Here is a 15,911-nt window from a genome sequence, read left to right on the forward strand (position 1 = left end):
AAAGTGGTCAGTTATGGATTACCTCCACTTCAATTCTATCCTTGTCAACAGGTTGATTAGTAGTTTCCTCAAAGGTTAATTTAATTTTTTTTACAGCAGCATTTTCGTCAGAAATACACATGGTCCAACAATGCTATTTCTGAAAACACTATTCACTCGCCTTTAGTAAAGGATCAACATTCAGCAAGTGACACAACAGCTCACAAAATGCAACTTCTATGAATACATTGCACCTTGAAGAAAAATACCTGATGAGTTGGATTTTCTTTTCCTGCAAGCTGTTGTCCATGGTTTTAGTATGCAGATGCTTTTAACTGTCACTGCGAGTACTAACCAATTTCTGTTTCCAGACTGAAATAATAGGCAATTCAACCATGTTCTTGTAGTCTTAAAAAAGTCAAAGTTTCTGTAATAGTTCAGAAACTTGGAAAAGAGCTAAGGACTGTGACTACTTAAACACAATTCCTTGAATACTAACAAAGGAGCAATCAGAGCTACCAGCCACTGAAGGTGCACACACTTCAAGCAGCACAAAATGTCAGTACTTCTTGCAAAGTAAAACCTGAAGATGAGACAGCTGTTTCTCCTATCAACAAGAAAAACCTTCACTGTAGATTGTAGTATTAAAAAACCCCTACATTCTACATTAAGTTATCATGGTCCAGAACTTAATTATATTAACTACCAACAAAAATGAAAAAGACTACACTTGTAAAAAACCAAAAGGAACTTCAACCTGCTTTAATGTGAATCCCTGCTGTCACTGCATGTCCTACAAACAGTCTCAGCACTTGATTTTTTTTTATCCAGAGGATTTCTCAAAGTCTTGTCCCCAGATTATGTTACATATTCTATCAGTTTCACAGTAGAGATCTTATTCAGTTCCTTACTACAAATCATTATGCTATGCCACTTAAGAGTGCCTTCCCAACACAGTGGTTGGAGCACAGGCCCACCCGTTAAAGATTCAGCAGGACTCACAGAGGTGTTCTGAAGTTTCTTGCACCGTAAATGCATACTAATAGCTTCTACAGAATTGATCCAACAAATTAATTGAAAATGCTCATCCAACTTTTGGATTAAGTCATCCATAAAGAGATGATGTACACAGAAAATATTTGTGTGTTTTTTTTCATCTTCATTTCACTGAAAGTTAAATTGCACAGTAACCTGGAAACAGATAGAAAGCTCAAGAATGTAATCATTAACAGACCAATGTCTACTATACCTGAATTTTGGGTCTCAAGCCTTTCCACTTGATTGTCATTTTCAAAGCTTTCTTCACTTTCCAGAGCTGTGATTAGCAAAACCAAAATGTTCACATAAGGAATTACCCAGAGAAATGCTTTATTCAGGATTCAGACACTCAGAATCATGACCTCAGAGTATTTATTTTAAGCACCCATAGCTTAAAGCAGCAACAGCCTGACTGCAGCACACTGCCTGCATCTCTGTACAAACCAAATGCCATGTTACCAGCCAAGTACAACATTAGCACAAGAAAGGGTACTGTTTGGGACATCACTGTTCATAGTTTTTACAAGACCTTAATCTGTTTTATAAAATAAATTGAAATGTAAGGATTACTTTTATGACTTTGCATTCAAGAATTTAATCACTAACTAAAAATTCTGAACTGTTTTGTTTCCACAGGCATGATCTGCAACCAAAAATTCCACATGGGAGTTCTGAACTTGTTTTTAAATACTAAGAAGAAATTAGATCCGATCTCCCCTTCCTGTTACTGTTGACTTTGTGCTTTACTACATATAAAGCAGGCTTCTAGGCAATACTCGCAACTCATTGACTTGACAGGATCTGCTGCAATAATAAACAGAGCTTGCAGGCTCCTCCTTTTCCTCCTTGCCCAAGCACCTCAGGCACAGCCAGGGAGAAAGCTCTAGTTAGACCTGTGGCACTGTCTGATGGCACACAGCCTCACCTCTGACACACGTTTCCATCAAGGCTTGCTGACATGGTTATACATGCCTGATCAGGAGTGATGCCCATCAGATGATCTGATAGGAAGGAACCTCAGCGTAGCTCTATGTTTGGCTTACACAGTACAAGCTGGCCCATATCCCAGGAAAATGTGGTGCTTCCAGTTACTTATTTGATACAGGGACACAGTCTTCTCTACCACCACCAGTTAAACAACACTGCTAAGACAGCATACTACAGCAGTATTTTTCCAGGAACTAGTTTAGTATTCTTTTTGTACAACAAACTATGAATGTTGGTGCAAATACTGGTATTTGGTTCTAGAGCTTTAAGAACTCACCTCAATCACTGCACCAATGCCTGCTGGAATCAGTACCAATAAACTTGTTTGTTCATCCAAAAGGAAAAGAAATATCACCACAGTACTGAAGCACCGCCAAAGCACTAGCCAGGAAAAGCAAAAGGCTTATTAATATTTAAATAAAAAGCTGAAATGACAGACGGCTGTTGGCCTATTTACTATAATTCTGTCTTATGCAGTTTAAGCATAAACTTCTCCTGTGTACATCTTGTTATATCAAGTAGTCCTAGAAACAGCTAGTGCTCTATATACCGCCAGGCAAATAAAGCACAAAAACACTTTATGAAATCTTTATCACAAAAGATAAAAGGAAATCAGAATATCTAAGGAAGAATTCTGTACTGCAGCAATTCAACAATGTATCAGTACTATTATAAACTATGTTCACGATTCTTGTCTTGAGGAGGCTGAAAGGCTGTGAGGTAATGTCAGACTTTGAAACTCACACAACTAATTTAATATTTGTAAATGTTAAGAAGTATATTTTAGGCTTATTTTTCAGGTTTTGGATGCCTCTAAGTGTCTACCAACTAATTATTAGATTCAAATACCCATACCCCTAAGCAGGGACCAAAAGAGAGGAGCTACAACACACTCAGACATTAACAATTACACTGTACCATTCCAGAGCAACTGTCTGTTGCACTTCTCCCTCAGAGCAGGAAGGAGATACAGGCAGAAAGGTGACTAAGGCTTGCTGAATAGAGGATAGAACTATCAACTAGAGGAGACTGAATGAACACCAATACTTTGATAGTAAGGTTAAAAAGCCCTTTGTCACTCAGTCTTTCCAAGCTGAGTTTACTCATTTTTTAAACTGGCAATTAACACTTAATGCTGAAATTGCATGGACCATGTTGAATTTTTACTAACTTTTTGGCCTCCGTATGCTATCAGCTGTAGAAATGCCTTACAAAAACAAATGCACTCTGATAAAGATGACAAATTGTCCACACAGGAAATACATGTTGCTGTTCATTGCAATTATAATGCCTAATTTTCTCCTGGTATTTATAATCCTCACATGTTTTAATCAATCTCTAAATTATGACAGATAGTCTCAGAGGTCAAGTGACTCCAGGTTTATCATTTTGCTTTATAATCAGAATGCAATAATCTATTAGAAAAACAATCAGTAAGTATTAGCACAATAACAAGGCTGGGGAGTGGTGTGTTAAACCTCAATCATTCAGGGCTGGCTGCTACCCTCATCTGTCTCTAGGAAGGTGTTTCCCCTAAATTCTTTAGTTATCTACAAGGAACACTTGGGACTCAAAGGACAGCATTGCCCATGACAGCACATTCTCTCTACCCTAGGATTTTTTCTGGTGCTCATTCTTAAAATATTTTTCTCTTCCTTCAGCAAGGGAAATACGGTAATTGACTCACTATTAAACTAATTCTCAATTGCAGGACAGTCAAACCTCGGAAGTGACTTGAGTGCATAAAAGTAAGTGATACTGGAACACAATGCCAACCAAGTTAGAACCAGCCTGTTAGCTGTCTTCTTTTCATACAGAAAAACATTTTGTTTTGCCATCTCTGTGAAACTACAAAATGTCAAGAAGATTAAAAACACATAGTAGGTATTATACAGCACACACCGAACACTTCACATTCTGGCCCGTACCTGCTTTTGTAGACATCCCAATCATGCTCCTCTTTTTCTTCCAAAAACTTATGTCATTTTTGAATGCAAGGAAATCAAAGAGAAGCTGCAAATAGCAAGAAATACACTCATTTTTTTTGAAATGTGCACTAATTAGCGTCTGCCAGCTGAACTGTTACCATGCATTTGAGATGGAATTAAAGAAAAACCTGTTATAGAAACTTCAGAAATAAAAACTGTTAAAAAAAAAAAAGAAGTTTAAAACTCTTTTAGAAGCCCAAGCTCCAAAAGCAGGGCAAAATGACAGGATAAATTCCCAGTTCTACTACCACTGTAATGCTGCACAATGCAGTGTCTAGTAAAGGAAGTTAGCAAGTCAGGTTTCCTCTCTATTACGCTACCAAGAAATTGACCTGAAGTTCAGGGAAAATTTAGAATTAAATTTATTTGTTGGAATTTTTTCAGTACTTGAATTCAGGACATTTTTCAGTATTTTCTTTAAGCATTCATCATCTCAGAAAAAGCAACACAGATTCAATAAATTCTTGGGTCAGATAATTTGAATGAAAAAGTGTATTTTTGTTAATTTGGGCACATGATGCATAAAAGAAAAAATGTTGCAGAAGAGCTAGTTCAAGTCTACAGATATCTCACAAAAATAATGATAAAAAGAATAAAAAAAGAATGGAAAAAATAAATTAATATGGCTGGGAAGCCTAAGGCTTTTGAACTAAATGAATTGTATGTAATGTAAGTATAAAGAAACATAGCATGCCCCGCAAGTTCCTAGTTCTCCCATAGCAAAAGAACTGTATTGACAGTAACTGGATGGCAAAAATGTTCACAGCAGAACAATGAAGTCTAAAACAACTGTTAATTAAAACAAAGATTCATATTTGAACCAAGACACAAACAATGCTAAGAGAGATGGAAAAACAAGTAACAATTTTTGAAGCAATTTTGATCAGCTGATCTAAATTCATCCAGGGATTACAAACCAGAGAGTCAAACCCTACTCTTGGTGCCCCATCTATGATACTGCAGAGGTAAACCTTTTGACAACTCAACAAAGTCTGAAACAATATTGACAGGCATATTAATTCTAGGGGCTTTGGTTCAACTGCAACTAAAAAAGTGATAATGAAGTTAAATGTTTTATCTTTCAGTCAAAACTGTTAGCTTATATCTTATTATCTTGAATTTCTGTCTTATTTGAGATTTTTATATTAACTCTGTATTGGAAATACAGCTGACTTGTACCAGAAAACACTGCTATTGCTCTACTGAAATTCCTATATCCAAGAACAGTTCTTAATAAAGAGCTGAAATTCACCCCCCCTGTTTTTTTATTTCATGTATTCTAATTCCTAAAACCCAAAATTTCTCCACTTACATGGAATGCTGCCACAAAGAATGTCAAAGCCAGAAAGTACAGGTTAGTATCAACAAAAATTCCTTTTACTTCATCTGCATCCTTTTCTGAAAATCCTACAAAAAAGAACAAGAGATTATGCAAGAAGTACCAGACAGTTAATTGCTGTTATCCTATAGTCCAGTAGCAAAGGAATCTTATGACACTTGAACATGTTTTGTTAAGGAATCATTCATCCAAAACGTGATGGCAGCTTTACTGGTAAAACCCAAGTCTACCTATATTTTGGTGAGTTATTTGGCTTGCCTTAAACAAAATCCATCAGCTACAAGCAGACTTAAGTGCCTTTAAGGTGTTGTGCAACTACAACCTAAGCTGAACACCAGTGGCAAGACACAGGAAGTTAATTCTGGCCTGAGCGGTGAGAAAAAGGATCATTCAACTTGGCCTCTAAACTGCAATTTGATACAAAAGAAAAGTGAGCTTCAAATTAAAAACTGGAAAATGGTGAGAGGACTACACCGTAGAGGACAACGAAGGTCAGTGAAAAACATGGCATGTGTGCACCAGTACAGACCCCAGACCATGGATTAGACATCAAGTCTTTTGATGGTCTTCGCAGAATTAACTTGGAAGCTTCTCTTCAATAAATGGAAAAAGGCAAAGCACCTTCCAGAAAGCACAATCTGTAAGCTGAATACATATGCTCTACTGTTTTATCAGATCTCCTAAAGAACTGTTGCTACCTTGTTATATACTGGACAACCATTTATTAAAAAGAAAAAAAAGAAGTCAGAGCCTGTCCATGATAAATATGGTTGTCAGCATCAAGGAGTGTGATTCCAGAAGACACAGCATCCCTTCGAACTCCTTCAGCCAGTGTTAAGATGCCTTCTTCATGAAGTTGAAAGTTCCAGCCACTGTGAGGGAAGGCTGCTGTTCTCAGACAATACATAATGCTGCATTGGTGGCAATGTTGCTGGTTATGACACTGCTGAGTTCAGTACCCATTTACTTCAGCAGATCAGCTGTCCTGCACTGCAGCAAGAAGAATGTGAATTTGAAATAATTTTCAAGTGATTCTGGAACTTTGCTATTAATATAAGTTCACCTTCTCATACATTATTCAAAAAGGATAATTTTAAACCTTACATTTCACTATCTGTATACTTATAGAGAATAAGAAGCCTCTTAGGTAAGCATTTCTTCCAGACAGAAGATGAACTCATAGGATGACAGGTCTAGATATAAATGTCCATCACAAGACGGTCAAGAGTAGGAACATGAGACTTTCAGTTAGGTTGTTCTGAGGAGGTTCACAGAAAAGTATGGAGCAATGACAGTGGTCAAATGTCCCACACAGGCTCTTGAGCAAGCAGCTACTTGATTCTTTCAAGAGTTATTTTAAGCAGACATACCTGCAGCTTCGATATACATTAGCCTAAGCTAAGAAGAAGCAGCTGGATTCTACCTTATTCCTTATCCACCTCTCCTCCTTCAACAAAACATGAAAAATACAAAAGCTGCCAATGAAATGGAGACAGTCTAGACTCAGTTACATTACACTCTATACAGGTACTGTGTCTTACAATACAACACTCTGAAACTAGTGCTGAACCAGAGCAAACTGTAAATTTTTTTAGAGGAATCAATGCCCTAATTGTTAAGTTGTTAATTCATATTAATTCAGAGATGATAGTGAACAAGCAACCCCTCTTCTTTGTACTCAATTCATCACCCCTGCATATATCTCATGGGAAACCAGTAGAATGCTGCATCTATCTGCATTAAAAAACAACCAAATGAAACCACTAGGAAGGACTTAAAAACATTTAAAATAATACTGCATAAAAGCTTTTTAGGTCTCCTGGCCTAAAAAAATGTTCACATTGCTGTCTGAAGACCCTAAAAGAGGACCTGAAAGAATCCTATATTCATATACATCAACATACGTCCAGTTACAATGCAGTTCCTTTCTTTAGCATGAACAAGCCCACTATGAGAAAACTAAGTCAGCAAGGACAACCCTGAAAGTGAGATACGGATTTTTTCAGAGTGGTGATTAGACTCAAAAAGGCCTGCATCAGTGGAACAGATAAAGACAGCAGAAGTTTGGCTATATAATCACCAACACAGCATACGGACTTCAGAGTCAAGGTGTACAGTGACTCTGTTACAGTTAAGCGAAACACAGAATTTAATTGTTTCCTACATGGAAAGTCTCAAGTTCATCTGAATTACCTTATAAATTTGTAACTGAGCCAAAGTGAGAGGCCAGCCAGTTCTGAAGTGTGAGAAGCAGTATGACCAGAACCCAGAATCCTTCCTCACGCTCAGTTTGAGCATGAAGTCTTAGCTGTGCCTACTTCTATTTCACCATAGGCATATGGCTAGTGACCAGCTGTGTATAGTTGATATCAAAGCTTATGTAACACTGACCCAGCTTTTCCGCTCAAGGATGACAGGGGAAGTCTGTGGTAAAAATTCTCTCCTCTATTTTGGTTTTCTATGTTTTTACCATAGTACTATCCAAATAAAATTGCAAATAAATTAGTACTTTTAAAATGGTTAATTCAACTCTACTTGTTTCCTACCAGATGTCAACATTTAATTTCCATCCTCATCTTCGTAGCATTAAACTTTTTCACCAGCTAACTAGAAAGTAGAGAGAATGAAGTGTCACCTATGTACTTAGAGGAAAAAAAAAAGTTTTGTTTTTGTTTGTTGTTTTTTTACCTAAAGTCATTAAAGTTAAAAAACATACCAAATTGTTGAAGGGAGTACACAGCATCTTGCATGTGGATCCAAAATCGGAGTTTTCCAAGAGATATTTTGTCATATGACACTGTAAGAGGTAGCTCTGTTGTTGAACGATTTATAACCTGTATTTCAAAAAGACAGTTTCATCTTTAAGAGCAGAAAAATTGCAACCATTATTTCAATTTATTTATTTTTATAAAGGGAAATTATTAAATCACATTATGATGTAACCACACAATTTTAAGAGGTCAGCTTGTCTTTGGAAAGGGATTAAGATGTCAGATTTCTAGACTATGCTTGAAATCTTTGGGGTTTTTGCCTCAAAAATGATATATTAGCCATTTGTTCTGTTTAAATTCTTATAGAAACCTCACTGTTGCTGTACAGAAATGCCTTGGAGATACTTAGATACAAAGTCCAGAGGGCCTGATCTCAGAACAAGTGGGGAAAGTGTCCTTATGGTAATTCTCTCTTTTGACAGTTCTACACTGAATGTATTTGCTAAAATTACCCAACCTAGAAGAAAAAAGAAAAAAATCATATACTGAAGGCCACACTCAGAACTTGCCTAAATTGAGGCTGGTTTTGAGAGAAACTAAAGTTATGACTCATACCAGAGCAAAATATGGGGAGGCCAGATGATGCTACTTGATCAGACTGATGAAAACACCACAGTTAAGCTAAGCAAGTTACTTTGCCTGAAAACTTTGGGATATAGAGTGTCACACAAATCTTCCTCCCACAACAAAAATAAATTTCAGCCAATCCTGCAGTATCACCAATATTCTAGTTACAATAAAAAAAACAAACCTGGGGCCCCTTTAAGCTGGGGAAAAAAAAAAGTCCTAAATTGCCTCAGCTTCTTCTGCATGGTAGGTGATTCTCTCAAACAGATTTATAACAACGGGGAAAAAAACCTGTCCTCACAGATGTTAGAATTCTTTACAGCCACCTAGGTTCAAGTTCAGGCAGTATGTTTTAAACCTGGAAGGATAGCTTTGGACTATAGACAGGCAGGCACTCTGAATTGCAACAGTTCAAGATCTATTGCTCTTGGCTCCTAATTACTAGCCAATCAATTCCCATTTCTGAACTTCACTGCTCCGACTACTCTTCACTGTAGCTGTTTCTACAGCAATTAGTTAGCTGACACCTGAGATGAATGGGGTTCTTCCAATCATTATGTTACAGAACATGGGTTTCACCCTCCCTATATATCAGTCAGGTGTGAACTGGGGATTATGTTCACTCTCCCATTCACTCCTCCAGTGAATACAAATCCATCTCAATCCTATCACTCTCCCAAGACCTTTAAGTTTTTCAGACCGTGGCAGAACATGCATGTATGCAAGGGAGAGAAAGGAAAGCTGATGGAGTTCTATAAATACAGCAGGAAGAAAGCTTGAGGAACTAGAACGGTGCCAGATATCTCTGAACTGTTTGGAAAAAAGAAAAAAACCAAGAGAGTGAAACCAAAGTGGTTAGAGCCAATGGTAGAGAATGCTGTAGAGATTCTACAGTTGTTTATCAAAGGCTATATAAACATCTTCCATGCTTCTTTTTAAAAGGATGACTATATTCTCATTCTAGTTTTTCAGTCTATCGAGCATAGCATCAACATTTATGGGAGAAGAGGAAAATAAATGTTATCTGCACAGGACAGATAAAAATTTTGCACATGCACAGGTAAGTAACACACAGAAAGTGCACTCCATGCAAAGCACTACTAAGGAGTCAGGAGCAGTGTAGGGACAAAAATCAGATTGCAATACAAGACAGACATAGGAACTCCTCAATGCCAAAAGCAAAGATTATAAGGAAGTCCTTCTCAATGAACAATTAAAAGTCCACAAGTGTTGCCTCACAACCTAGTTGAGTGTGATGGTTGCTAAGCCTCTGAAAACTGGTAAGTTACCACACCTCTGCAATACAACTTACTCTTGTAGTACAGCCTCAGAACATCACATATTACTTCTAGCACTCTGCTGTATCAGTACCAGAAAACAGTGTGTAAATAAAGCAGGTAAGTTAAGTGATAGGAACATCAGTGTTTTCTCTTTCTTAAATCAGAATCTTGTATAGTCCCCAAACCCCCAGCATCAGTAAGAACATTTAAGAGCATGAGGAACACACAACCTCTAGACTACCATACTTACCCTAGAAGACCTACTACTGGGTCAAAACAGTAGTCAGTTTGAATCTACAGCCTAGCACAAGTGGAAAAAACGCATCTTCAACTCCATGACTTCAGGTCAGACATACCAGACAGTGTCTATGCCCCTACTTACAGTCAAATGCCACCCTTGCTTCACAAAAGCTGTATCACCTTCTTCCCTTATTCTTTCCTGCCCCATCATCTACCTCTCATTACCTGAGAGAACGCATGCTACTAGGCCACTCTTTCTGCAGGGCTTGTGAGCAGTTTGGTAAAGTCACTACTGAGAAGTCAAAGAAGCCAGTGCTGAAGGGAGAGTTGGCTAGTTTTGATGGAACAGTCTTTGCAGCACTTCTCAGTATCTTTAATGACTTTAAGGCAGTGAGTTACAATAGTATTAACTGACATGCATGACAACTGCAGGAATGTTACTAATCGCATGAGAATGCTGAGTTTATCTGTAAAGAGGGTACATGACTTGATCAGTTAGAAGCTCATATGAACATACTGAACTGAAAGAGCTGTGGCAAGAAACTCAAAACAAAGGACAATAACCACTGATAAAGACATCACAAAAGAATATTTAAAGAAATACTGGACAAAACTAGCTGCTGCCAAGATTTGTAGCAATTGCTTGGGAGTTTATTTTTCCAAATAAGCTTGGGGTGAGGGAGACAAGTTCTTAAAGAAGACTCCCCAGTACTAAGTAACAAAATTATTTGTTTGAGCTAAAGCGAATGACTTGGAAAGACAATTTAAAAGGTCTACTATGTAAAGTTTACATCTACCAGGACTTCAGTCTAGAAGACATACTAGAAGACAAAACCAGACATACTGATTTTAATAGTTTTGAGACATTCCCCAAGACCCTTGTTCTCAGAAACTCTGATTGCTAAATAACTGCTGCTAAGGTGAAAAGAGTTTAAATATAAGGGAGTGCCATGAGTAACCTGTAGTAGGGAAACTACATCGTTTCCCACAATAAGAGTTGGGCAAAAACAGAATACAGAAAACTCTATTTATATGTGTGAAAACACTTTTTTTTAACTGCAGGGGCAACTGAACACTAGAAGAGCTTGCTCATGTAGGATATTGCATCTCCATCCTTGGATATACCCAAAACCCAACGAGAAGATGGTTCTGAGCAACCCTCTCTAAGTGACCCTACACTGAGCAGGGGCATTAGACTAGCAACCTCCAGAGATCTCATCCTTCTGTAATCCATTATTGAAGAATCCAGACCCAGCCTCTGCAGTTACCACAGCTGACCACATTAGATTAAACAATCTTTGACAGAGTTCTTTTGTGAATTTATACTTTTTCATTACAGCAAACAACCTATAACAAAATCTTAATTAAAACAACATTGAAGATTACTGTTAAAACCGTTAAATGCAATTAAAGGTTTTCTATTACTCACCATCAAATCTTTCACTCTGTTGCTTAGCTGATCAATAAATAATATTGGAAGGTAATGCACTGTCTTCCCCAACTGAACCCTAGGATGTTTAAACATGGATTTTATGACTGCAGTGATCTAAAAAGAAAACTACTTTTATTCAAATTAGCACTCAGTTATCACTTTCAGATCGACCCATGTAGCCATTTCCCCCTGGCTTTTACCAGGCACATTCTCCTTTAACACACAGCAGGAAAGAAGAAACTAGCTTGGAGTCTTTCCTTGAGAGATGTCAGTATAACAAATTGGGCATGTCATATTTCTCTTTTTAGTTTATTTTTACTTTTCTGTAGAAAGACAGAATAAGCAAGAAAAAAAAGACAAATGAAATTGGTTTTGATGATGCTGAAACTGTTGCATGACCAAGGGTAGTGGAAATTAAAGAGTTTGTTGAAGAGAAACATGCTGACGTTTACTACCATATATTTGTATCCTTTGTCTCAAGTATCCCTCTCCTACTGCAACAAATTCCACCATCTCCCCCACTCTTGTGCACCCCCAATGACACATATCAGGTGAGCAACAGCACATGCTCTAGCTAGCATGGGACTGTGAACACGATGGCTGGTATGCACACCTCAATACTACTAGATAATACTGGAGAAGGCACACAAAGAGCCTCAATATTCTCAGCCTTCTCAACAGAAGCATTGGTTTGGATTGTTCTATTACCTCACCAACCTGCATGAAACCACTAGAAACTTACCAGCCTTTGAGGCCTCTATAAAAATGACCACTGGGAAGTTGTTTAGCAAATTATGACCTATACGCAGTTGCCTTTTCACTATCTTAGAAAAGTACAAAGAGAGACACATTCTAAAAGTTCTTGACTAGAAAGGTATCCACCTACACTGTGATGTTCTTGGTAAAAGTCTATGGAATTAGCATAACGGAGCGTTTTAGAGCCTGCAAGTTGAATTTTAGTTGTTGGCAAAAGAAAGAAGTCTCTATGCATGCTAAGACTCAGTACTAAATGCGCAAGGGGCAACAGTAATACAGAAAAGTATTAAATGGAAGGTCAGAAATACTGTTTGGATATTTAACTGAAGAGGTTTACATTTCTACACTGTAACTACAATTAAAGATACTGCTAGTGGAACTGCAGCAGGCTATTTCATATCCAACTATTTCCTGTACAATGCAATGACAAAACATCACTGATGGGTATTGAAACATGACTAGAAAAAGTATCCTCGTTCATCAACCCCAGTCCAACTCCTCCGTGTTACGGGCCTATGTTATTGAGTGCTAAGGTTACCTATTCTGGCTGGGAAGGTATCCAAGAACCCCAGGGTCTCCTGATTAAGCAACTACTTCTGGATTTAAGAGGATACTTTTAGAGAAAGGCATAAACATAGAGCAGCACAAGCCAATGCAGCACTATTTATATGGTTAACACTGGAAATAATTTAAGCAAGCTGTGAACAGAAGTTACTGCCTCCAGTTAGTGGCCTAAAAACCTATCCCTACTCTTTAATATTTTCTTGATAAAATTAGATAATGTAGGAACACACATTCTCAAAGTAAAATAATGCCAATCATAAAGGGAGAAAAAAGATACAGGAGATCAGCTGTGCCTCTTGAGCACTTGTAGTTTCTACAGATAATTCGCAGATGAAGGGTAACTGGAAAGGTCAAAAGACCTTTAAAGGTTTTGAGCTTTAAAGGCTAGAAGTATGAATTGAGAACAAGGGGATATGAAGTCTGCTGTAGCATTTTACTTGTGACTTTGTAGTTTTGATTTGTCTTAATACGACAACTCCATACAAAAAAGTATTCTAAACTCTCAGCTGCCCAGAAACCAGGTATTTCCAATAAGGCTTTTTCCAGTGTATCTTATTAATCATCACTAACAAAACGCAAGCATTAAGATGATCTATTCTTGTCTCCTAAGATCTGATTTAAACATAAAATACTAAAGGAGACCAGGGAGGATTTCTGAAGAAATGTGCAGTAAGTTTACAGTAACAAATCCAGGAAAATTAAGTCACTGACTTACATCTTCATGTAACGGTGAACATCAGCAGGGAGGGATGATCCATCAAACACAAAGTCTTCCACCATGACATTTAAGGTTAATCTTGACCTCCAGTGAGAGACGGGTTCGTCTAGAGCACTGGTCTGCTTTTCTGCTTCAATTTGCTTTAAAAAGACAATATGCATACATACTGACAAACAATACAAAGTTTTGAATAGGATAATATCCAAACTCACATGAACTATGGAATAAATAACTACATCACAGAACAGAAGCCCACTAAGAATCACTTTGCCTTAATTTGACCAGACCAAGTATTTTGTTTCAATACAACAGAACAGACTGTAAAAGGCCCACCATGACCTACCACTGAAAAACTTCTGTGCCCACTCACAGCCTTGCTCATCAAGAAGGAATATTCAGCTAATTGATTTTAATACCATAGGAATCTAGATACCAGTAAGAAAAAGTCACTTGAAACTAAGGACTGTAGAACAATCAGATATTACTTCAAAATAGTCAAAAGGATGGTGTAGATGATGAACTGAATTAATTTGTGAGACTGAAAAGTCAGACCATTTGTTTTTAACTTCTGAGCTTCCAAATGCTATGTAGAGCAGAGCTGAAACCGAGTATGACCTGAGTTTTCAGTAAACACTTATCCCCAGGCATTCTACTTGCTTTTTTTTGGATGTACACCACCTGGTCTGACTTTCAGTGCTGGACTCTAGCCACAACTAATTTTCAACTTTATTCTGACAGGACTTAGAAACAGCACTGTTGGCTACAGGTGTATTTCAGATGCCAAAGAACAGAGTGAAATCCTCAGGCTCCACTTGTTAATGACTATTTTACCTCATAGTTGAGCATTTAATTAAATAACACTACATTTCCTTGCCCCCCATGAGTAATCACAGCATTTGTCAAAGCAGACTAGCTTCTTCTCTTAAATTTGACATTGATCATTCACCAATGTCAAAATCAAGTTCATACCACTGTTTTACAAATGCAAACCATATTATTTCACATTAATCCAACTGACTATACATAGCAGCACCATGTTGCTACAGAACAATATACCATTTCTACCAAAAGCAATGAATCCTTAAAGAAGTAATTAATGTTAATTAGGGAAGTGTTTTGATAGCAGCCAGTGGCATAGAAGGCTCTACCTCTGCTGTGCTGAGTGGTCTGCTATTAGCGTACAAGCTGACAATCAAGAATAGAGGCATTGATTTTTTTTTTCCCTAATACCATCATGAGCGTAGAGATGCAAGAGTGGCACACACTAGAAGAAACTAGGTTTTTTTGCAGTTGTCCATCTATAGATGAAAAAACCACCTACCTGTGTGGCTGATTCTCCAGTGAGCAAATTAATCTCCTCTGGTTTAGGGATCATGTACGTGGTCAGAGGGCTTACTATGTGCACCTGCTTACCGTCATGCCAAGGCAACATGCCAGCATGATGAAGAAATACATACGCATACAATGTGCCATTATTTCGGGTTTTCTTTGGTACAGAGACATTCACTGTTCTAAAATACAAAATAAATGTTATGAGATAACATACCACACATTGAAATATTTAGCTATTACATATAAGGATCACTGAATCACTTTTCTAGAAGCGAGCAAAAAAAGGTTGGAGACATTAAAAAAAAAAATAAAAAACACTTGGGTTGCCTGGCACACAACAATTAGTTCTGGCTAATATCTCCTAATGAGCTGTGGCTGAATAGGATCAGTTTATATACTCCAATGTGTATCATAATATTTGCATTTCCAAAGTTCTACTACTATCAAGGTAATTTAATCTTTGTCCAATTCATCCTTTATTACCTGAGGTAACCCAGGACTGCATCAGTTCTTCTGTTGTTTTGTGCTGCCGATGGGTCATAGGACCAAAGTTATCACAGCACTTGTAGAAAATAGCCTTCTGTGCTGAATATGCATCACAGATGGTATACAAGATCGTATATGCAAGCTTATAAAGAAAATCACAAAGTTTTGCCAAGCACTTTTCAGGAATAAAGTATCTTCTCATCTATGGCATGCCAAACACAAAACTCTAGGTAGGAGCTTCACACCATGAAGTCATTCCCTCCCTTTGTGTTAGCCAAGAAAACCTTGCATAGCCTCCTCTATTCCTGTAAAATTACTCCGGTTATTTTTCTCTGAATACTTCCAATAGCTTCACAGACTGTGTCAGTGAAACAATTATTTTATTTTCACCCCTGTCAGAGATGAAATTAAATATGATGAAAATTGCAGACCAA

The 15,911-nt window shown here is 37.5% G+C and overlaps 1 protein-coding gene across 1 annotated transcript in view; it reads right to left on the bottom strand.

The window, feature by feature from the left end:
* The window catches only part of CLPTM1L (CLPTM1 like), a 30,298-nt gene that overhangs the window by 11,988 nt on the left and 2,399 nt on the right, over positions 1 to 15,911 (bottom strand). Inside the window, exons 3-10 of the mRNA XM_051609654.1 lie at positions 14,981 to 15,170; positions 13,657 to 13,799; positions 11,619 to 11,697; positions 8,048 to 8,165; positions 5,305 to 5,399; positions 3,933 to 4,017; positions 2,282 to 2,385; positions 1,229 to 1,294 (exon numbers count right to left, since the gene is read on the bottom strand). Coding sequence (XP_051465614.1) covers positions 1,229 to 1,294; positions 2,282 to 2,385; positions 3,933 to 4,017; positions 5,305 to 5,399; positions 8,048 to 8,165; positions 11,619 to 11,697; positions 13,657 to 13,799; positions 14,981 to 15,170 — 880 coding nt within the window. The remainder of the gene's footprint in view (positions 1 to 1,228; positions 1,295 to 2,281; positions 2,386 to 3,932; positions 4,018 to 5,304; positions 5,400 to 8,047; positions 8,166 to 11,618; positions 11,698 to 13,656; positions 13,800 to 14,980; positions 15,171 to 15,911) is intronic.

Source organism: Apus apus, chromosome 2 (assembly GCF_020740795.1).
Source record: "Apus apus isolate bApuApu2 chromosome 2, bApuApu2.pri.cur, whole genome shotgun sequence".
Classification (NCBI taxonomy): domain Eukaryota; kingdom Metazoa; phylum Chordata; class Aves; order Apodiformes; family Apodidae; genus Apus; species Apus apus.